The sequence below is a fragment of the Falco punctatus genome, assembly GCF_963210335.1.
Source record: "Falco punctatus genome assembly, chromosome: 4".
NCBI classification, from domain to species: domain Eukaryota; kingdom Metazoa; phylum Chordata; class Aves; order Falconiformes; family Falconidae; genus Falco; species Falco punctatus.
The window spans coordinates 50,357,244-50,365,268 of NC_137583.1; the positions used below are offsets into that span (position 1 = coordinate 50,357,244).

At 54.8% G+C, this 8,025-nt stretch overlaps 1 protein-coding gene across 1 annotated transcript; it reads left to right on the forward strand.

Annotated features, from left to right (window-relative positions):
* Positions 1–1,933: 1,933 nt before the first annotated feature.
* LOC308062073 (acrosin-like) lies at positions 1,934–7,612 on the forward strand. Its single transcript, XM_080383004.1, has 4 exons — positions 1,934–4,399; positions 4,738–5,003; positions 5,290–5,435; positions 5,900–7,612. The coding sequence occupies exons 1-4, from the start codon at positions 4,239–4,241 to the stop codon at positions 6,239–6,241; spliced, it is 915 nt and encodes a 304-aa protein (XP_080239130.1). The 5' UTR covers positions 1,934–4,238; the 3' UTR covers positions 6,242–7,612.
* Positions 7,613–8,025: the final 413 nt, after the last annotated feature.

Here is an 8,025-nt window from a genome sequence, read left to right on the forward strand (position 1 = left end):
ACCACCAGGGAGCCAGGAAAACATGTCAATGTCCCAGCCTTTCCATGTCTGGACAGGAACACGGGCCAGCTTTCATATTCCTGCAGTAACCCGTTCAACATTTTTGCCGCTATCATCAATTTTTAAGCAGCAATTAGAATCATTTAGTTTACCACAAACACCTCCTTCTTTGGCTAGCAGGTCATCAAGAACCGTGCGATGCTGCATATGTTTGCATTTGTGTAGCCTGATCTGCCAATAGGCCAAGGGCATGTGCTGTCTCGTTAGTAATGATCTGCAGCACAACTTGCAATGGAATAATGCGATTTAGATTATAGATAGGTTCTCGAGCACCGCTGAGCCACTCATTGGGGTTCCATGTGGCAGGTCCACAGTGTTTTATGATACGTTGAGGGGTCCACTTCTCTTGGCCCCAAGTTTGATCACTACCACCTGTTACAGAAGTGTCAATGGACCGCCGATGTCGATTAAGGTCATCATATCTCCTAACTCCCAAACTGTCTCCATTTTCCTCTGGTAGCAGGCAACAGAAGGGGCGCATATAACCCACAGAACATGTTCCACTCCAATGATTTGGCAATTTTCGATAGGCATGATGACCACAAATCCAATAATGACCTTTCAGGGTCAGAGTTCCATTTATAAATGGTCCATCTCCTTCGCGCCTTACATCGGAATTACATGGAGTTTCAAAATAAGTGGTATCTTTTAAGCCAAAGGGTGCTTAATTCAATTATTTGCCTTTTCCCCTTTAATCCAAAGATCACATTTCCATGCTCCTACGGGGCTACTATAGTTACACTTAACGGTAACTGTGTGGTTAGTTATGCCACGGATGGCACAAGTCCAAGGGTCAGGTTCCCTTAATACCTTAGCTCCACTAAGATTGCTACTAGACCAAAAGTTATCAAATAGTTTTGTATGTCCAGTTCATGGACCCGTGCCCAACTTAGCCTGCGAGAGATAACTTTTCCATTGGTGGTGTTGCTTTACAAACACCATAACATGTCCCCCTCGACATGAAGAGACTGGTTATAAGTTGAACAATTAATAGGTCGACAGCCTGGAATAATACAAAGATTTCCATATTTAAATGTCTAGTTACACACTCTGTGACCCACAAAAATTCCATTGCTGTTGTTCCGGTTAAGACAGTATTCTCCTTTTCCTGGAACTTGGATTTATCTGTAGGACAGGGCCTCAAGGACAAGAGTCCAAGTACTGATAGCCTGATGAATAGAGTCTTGTTAGAACTTGTAGGGCACTAGCCCTGGGAACAAAGGAACAAGCTAACTGCAGACCCCTGAGCCGTTACTGTTGAGGAGGCAACCAGACGGACAGAGAAACAAGTAGCCAGATAAGGGAACGCTTAGCGCCGATATGTAACTTGGCTAATCAAGAAAGCCGCCTAGAAAGAAACCCCCTAACTTTGGAATAGAAATTGTTGCTATGTCAAGGTAAACCAATAAGCTCCTATTGTTCTAACGGTGTGCCTTAAATATCAACCAATCAGTGTTTTTTACGCTTAAGATTTAACCAATCAGTGTGTAATATGTAGAAGGTAGAAACGTATATATGTGTAAGAAAATCACTAATAAATGGACAACTTGCTTGCATCAAGCTGCGTCCCGTCTCTTCATTTGCCGCACCAAGCCTGCTAGGAGTGCAGAGGAGTTGCGCTCTGTGCTACGAGGAGCACCTGAGGCCTCTGGACAGAAAGCCGGACTTGTTTGGGGAGGAAGCATGCTCCAGCATCATCCACAGAGCCATAAGAACTCCTTTCACTGCATGATCAAGAGGAAGCAAAGGGCATGCCCATGTTTCCAGAGATCAAAGTTCAGCTGGAGGCATGCCCTGCAGTCCTGGGTAGGAACAGAGCTGGGAGCTGCAGCACCATGGCTTGCCACGGCCCAAGCACAGAGCAAGAGAAGGACGGTCCTGGCAGCTTCAGAGGCAGGCCCTTCTGCAGCTCCCGCAGGGGGGGCATGCCTAGGTGGGCAGCAGCTGAGGGCATGCATGCTCAAGCACCTCCAAGTCCTTCCTGCCTCTGGGAGGTAGAGAGGTGGCCAGTGGTTGGCAGGCCTGGTCCTCTTGCAAGGTGGGGATGCTGGGGCTGAGCAAGCACGTTGGCTGACACTGTAGGACATCCACATGCCTGAATCCTGGCTCCTTGATCCCCCCTTCTCTCCATTTGCCGTGCTTATACGTGCCCCTCATCTTCCCTGAGTGCTGCCTCTCTCAGCCCTGCTCTCCTCCCAGAGACGGGGCCAACCCCAGTTATTTTTTCCCCCCTTTGCTCCCAGGTTTGCCCCATCTGTCAACACACATGGTCTTTGGGTGTTGTTAGCTAGGTCACCTTGGTCTTGTGTGCCATTACTGACGGGCTTGCCTGGGAACTGCTGTCTCTGCCAGAGTCCTCTCCGCCAAATGACCCCAATCTCTTCCTCCAAGCGTCTGTGAAGTGTGGCCACCTCTGACGGCATTCCCCGCTAGCCACCTGCCAAAACTGGTGCTGAAAGAGCAGGGTTTCCCCAGCAGACAAGTTGTCATCTCCAAGGCCGCCTTCTGCCTGCTCTCAGCAGACACATGGGAACCGGCAGCCGGTCCCTTTTCAAAACACAAAGCAGCCTTGAGCCCGCTTGCTTGGAGGCCAGTTCTGGGGCCTAGGAAGCCCTGCTGCGCCTCAAGGGCCTTGAGAGTAGCTCTTCCACTTTCAGACAGAGCCTGCCCGCTCCTCCTCCTCGGGACCCGGTTGCTCCCTCCGCTGTGCGCCTTATGCCTCGCCACAGAAGCCAGGATGGCAGCAGGCAGCTGCCGCACCTTTCACAAGCTTGGAGGCTGCCATCCTTCAAGCCATTGCCCTCGACCCTCCAGGGACCTAGCCCTGCTGTGCAAATGCAATGCACATGCCTGGCTCCTGCTTCTCTCCTGCACTCCAGCAGGTGAGTGAGCAAGGCTCCTTCAGTCAGCGGCAGAAGGCAGACTGATGAGACAAGGCTGATGCAGGATTCACCAAAGCCACGGACAACGATTGCATGTAGGTTTGAGAGCAGGAGCATCCTTCTCTCCCTAGAGCTTCACAACGATTGCCCTTGCCACAAGTGCCATGGTCAGTGTGTGCCCAGAACAGCAATCCAACTCACAGACAGCAAGGACACGACGCCTGCCAGAGCGCGTTGCTGTGGCTGACATCGCCAGTGAGGAGTGTGCTGCACCTGCATTTCACTGTGTTTTGTGCAGGAAGGTTGACGTCGCTGGGCTGTGCTTGGCTTATTTGGCTTGCCCAGCACTGCTTGCCTGCCACGGCCATCAAAAGATTGGCTCTTCAACACCCAAGCACGCGCATGCTGCTGTAGTCATTGTGTTCTTTGTTGTGTGTCTGTTTATTGGGAAGCAGCCGGTGGCACAGGGCTGCAGAGAGCAGGGCGGCAGGGAACTTCCCAAAGAGGCTGCGAGGCCACGCTGGGTGCTGCCCTGTGAGCTGTTAGCAGGCAGAGCTGGGAGCCAGGCGCTGCTGCCTGCCACGGGGCCTGCCCACCCTGATCGTGCAAGCAGGGCATGCCACAAGGCTCTGTCGGGGGTGTGCAATCCCAGCTTCTGCCTCCAGTCCTGCTTGGAACCCCTCCTGTTGCCACCCGTCCCTCCCCCACCGCCACCACGCCCAGCACCTGGAACCAGGCACTCTGTGACATCAGCCCCGCATCCAAGAGAACCCCAGGCAACAGGAATCCTGCAGGCAGTACGTCGGCAGCCACACTGGTGGTGACAAGCCCTCGTTCTTGCAGCTGCCACATGTTGCTGGTAGTGATGGATGTTCTCCTCCTCCTCGTTGTCCTGCTGGCCATGTGCTGTCCTGTGCACGGCACATGGGATAGCTGTGGGTAAGTGGCCCGAGGCTCTGGGGGGGAGATTGGGCAACCCTTGTGAGCTTCTCTGGAGGGGTCCTGCTTGTCCCCCATGGCCACCCCAGTGGCTCTTGAAGGCCATGTGGGAGGCTCAGCTCCTTGCCATCACCCAGGCTGCCAGCACAGCTCATCTATGGGCTGAAGCAGAAAGCGGGGAAAGGGGAGTGGGCACACAGCCCACGGGTTTCCTCGGCCCTTCTGGCCATGCCTTGAGGGGAGGGAAGATGGCTGGCCTTTAGCCGGAATGGCGCAAGCTTGCATGGAGCTAACCAGAATGGAGTTTCTGGTTACAGAGGCACCTGCGGCCTTCGGCCTGCGGCTTTTCACTACGGCATGTCGCGCGTTGTGGGTGGCAGAGATGCCCAGCCAGGGGCCTGGCCTTGGATCGTCAGCATCGAGGCTCCCCTGGAAGGAGGCACGGCGCACATCTGCGGGGGCTCCCTCATCAGCCCACAGTGGGTCCTCACATCAGCCCACTGCTTCATCGAGGCCAGGTAAGGAGGACCAGGGATCGGAGCTAGCCCCACACACTAGCAGGTGCCCTGAGCACAGCAGCACGTGCTGCGGCATGTCCTGTTGCCCTGCAGTACGCCCAGTGCCTGGGCACTCCGCAGCCACCTGAGAGGCTGCTCAGGAGAAGGCTGAGCTTGTGCCACTGCTTCCCAGCAGCCTCCAGCTCGACACTGCTTGAGCCCAAGGAGCATGTGGTCTGTCACACCCTCCCAAGCACTGCTTTCCTCTCTGCCTTGCCAAGCAGAAGGCAGGGCGACTGCTGTGCTGCTGCAGCATGTGGCTCTGCTCCCTCTGAGCCCTCTCTCCATCTGCCTTCCAGGAACATCACCATGTGGCAGGTGGTGGTAGGTGCCACCCGGCTGACCCAGCTGGGACCTGAGGCCCAGGCGCGCAACATCAAGCAGCTGCTGGTTCACCAGCACTTCAATAATATCACACAGAGGAACGACATTGCCTTGCTGGAACTGGAGCAGCCTGTCCAGTGCAACAGCTATGTACAGCTTGCCTGCGTGCCCGATGCCTCACTGAGAGTCTCGGAGCTGACAGAGTGCTACGTCAGTGGCTGGGGTGCCAGGACTGCAAGAGGTGAGCTCCCAAAATGTAGTCACGTTGCGAGTGCAAGCTTGGCCAGCTTGGGGAGGCAGGTTGCTCTTCCTGACGGCAGAGGCGAAAGCCAGAATCAGGCTGTGGGGACGTATGCCTCTTAGAGAGGGGGGCGTGAGCCACTGACCCAGAGCAAGGCAGAAAGGAAGGAGCGGTCCAGCGCCTCCCCACATGCAAAGCCGAGCCCCGGGATAGGGCTTCAGTCACGCAGGGAAGGAGAACTGGCAATGAGCTGCTGGGTGTTCATTTCTTTCTGTGCTCTTCACAGATGGAGGATCGGCATATGTGCTGCAGGAGGCCCAGGTCCACCTCATTGATGCCGGGGTCTGTAACAGCAGCGGCTGGTACAAAGGGGCCATCCACACCCACAACATCTGTGCTGGCTATCCGCAGGGTGGCATCGACACCTGCCAGGTAGGAGCGTGCTACAAGCCAAGCCCCGGCAGCACGGGCAGCCCTGCCACAACTGCCCAAACCTGCACCGTCACGGGCTTTTCCTGGCCACTCACACTCCCATTGCTGTGTCCCACTGCTGAGGGCCTTACCCCCCTTCCCCTTTTTCACGCCTTTGCCCAGGGCCTGCCTGCCTTGTCCCAGAGGCCTGGCACTATGTCCACAAAGCCCACCCAGTGCCCTTGGCAGCCCAGAGCTTCACCATCCCAAATGTGCAACATCCTTCTGCAGCACTTGCAGGACAAGTGTGCCGCAGGGAGAGCGAGCCCTGCCTTACAGGCCCACCGCCCCCTCCCAGGCAAGCTTCTCCAGAGCTTGGCTGGCCACTAAATACAGCTCTGGAAGTGCCACGAGAGGGAAGGAGCCAGCCACTGGGCTGACGGTGGCCACCCAACAACCCCTTCATCCTTTCTCCTCTGCTGCAGGGGGACAGCGGTGGGCCTCTTGTGTGCCAAGACAAGAGCGCTGACTACTTCTGGCTTGTTGGTGTGACCAGCTGGGGGATGGGCTGTGCGAGAGCAAAGAAGCCCGGAGTCTACACCTCCACCCAGCACTTCTACAACTGGATCCTGGAACAGATGGGCCTGCACACAGCAGTAGCGACTACTGCAAGGCCGCAGCCAGCCTTCACCTCCACCCCCGTTCACAGGCCAACACCAACAGAAGCAGGAAGGTTTATACCCTGCCCACTTCCAGTGCAGAAGCTGTGGGATTTCCTTACGTGGCTGCACAAGTTGGTGCAGTTCCTAATAGGAGAAAAGGTTTGAGCAGCAGGACAAAGAGGATCCAGGGCTGGCTGCAGCGCACCACCACCATTTCCCGCTGGGGCAATGCCTGCTGATGCAATGGCGGCCTCAGTGTCAAAGGCCTGCTCTGTCCTGCCCGCGCTCCTCTCAACGGAAGAGCTCAGCTGGCTGAGTCCCTGCAATAAAGTGTTTCAGTTCTGTGGCTAACCAGGCGCCAGTCCTCTTCAGTCTCGTGTGCAAGGCCAGGACTTCCACGCCCGGCACCTGCCGAAGGAAGCAGGCTGCGGGCAGACAAGTCGGGCACAAAGGGTCACAGCAAAGGGCTGAAGCTCTGCCTGCTGAGCAAGGAGGATGAGGGTGCAGTGGAATAAGGGAAGGCAGGTCACTGCGGGGCTCAGGGCCTTGGGGATGGCAGTTGGAAGCACAGAATGCCTTAGGCCCGCTCCTGGTGGGATCCCTGTGTGTGTCTGTATGAGGCGCAAGCGAACTTGAACGTGGACTCTCAGGGCCCAGGAAACAGAGATCTAGAAAGACCCAAGGCTTGCACCAGGCACTGTTGAGGGAGCCTTGGCTTTGAGCCCCACATATGACATGGACTTAATTTCCAGACTTTTATCTGAGGCATCTACGAACACGCTGTGCTTATGAATCCAGGGAGTGAAGCTGTGTTTCTCTTTCAGTAGCCTCATCCTCTGGTCTCATGGTTTCATGCCGGCCGGCAACCAAGCACCACGCAGCCGCCTGCTCACTCCCCCTCATCCGGAGGGCTGGGGAGGAGAATCAGAAAGGAATGTAAAACTTGAGGGTTGAGATAAGAACAATTTAATAATTTAAACAGAATAAAGAGGTAGGAACATCAGTAATAACAATGATAATAGTAACAATTAGGATGGAAAGGTGGGGGAAAAGGGTAAAATCCAAAGGAAAAGGGAAAAGGGGAGAAAACCCCCAAGTGATGCACAGTACAACTGCTCACCACGTGCTGACTGATGCGCAGCCAGTCTCCGAGCAACGATCCCTCCCCAGCTAACCCTCCTACTTTCTAGACCAAGCATGACGTCCCATGGTATGGAATACCTCTTTGGCTGGTTCAGGGCAGCTGACCTGGCTGTGTCCCTTCCCAGTCTCTTGTGCTCCCCCAGCCCTCTGGCTGGCAAGGCCCAAGAATCCAAAAAGCCCTTGACTTTAGTATAAACATTACCCAGCAACAACTAAGAACATCAGTGCGGCTATCAACATTGTTCTCACATCACAGGCAAAACACAGCACTGTACTAGCCACTAAGAAGAAAATTAACTCTATCCCAACTGAAACCAGGACATCTGGAAACCCCGGAAAGGCCTGGACTGCATTCACATGGGTGTAAGCAGTGGTTCCATCTGCAGGGATACTTGTTAAGGTATTGCTTTGTCTGTGTCAATCTGTTTTGCCTTTCACATTCATTGTGGCACTCTCTCTGTGTGTATGTGCATGTCTGGCTCTTTGGAATGCAGCTGCACGCGCGTGGGAATATCCATTTAGGCTGGCATAGGAGCAGCCCCCCAGGTGCCCACCTCATTCAGATCAACCAGACCTGAAAGGAGAAATCCCACAGTGTTCAGAAGCCTGCCGGCTCTGGCTGCTCCGTAACAGAGTGGGCAAGGAAACCCAAAGCAACTCTGCAGCAGAGAGCACCGGGTGGGCAGGGAGGCAGCACTGGCTCTGTCATATAAACTCCCAAATTAGGGGACTCTTGAGTGAGTGCTAAACTCTCATATTGTGTTGAACTGCATGTGTAAGACTTGTGTGCACAAAGGTGAGGTCAA

Coding starts and splice junctions, on each gene's coding strand:
- LOC308062073 (XM_080383004.1), top strand. CDS start 4,239: ATGTCGCGCGTTGTGGGTGGCAGAGATGCCCAGCCAGGGGCCTGGCCT. Junction 4,400..4,737: donor CACTGCTTCATCGAGGCCAG/GTAAGGAGGACC, acceptor TCTGCCTTCCAG/GAACATCACCATGTGGCAGG. Junction 5,436..5,899: donor GTGGCATCGACACCTGCCAG/GTAGGAGCGTGC, acceptor CCTCTGCTGCAG/GGGGACAGCGGTGGGCCTCT.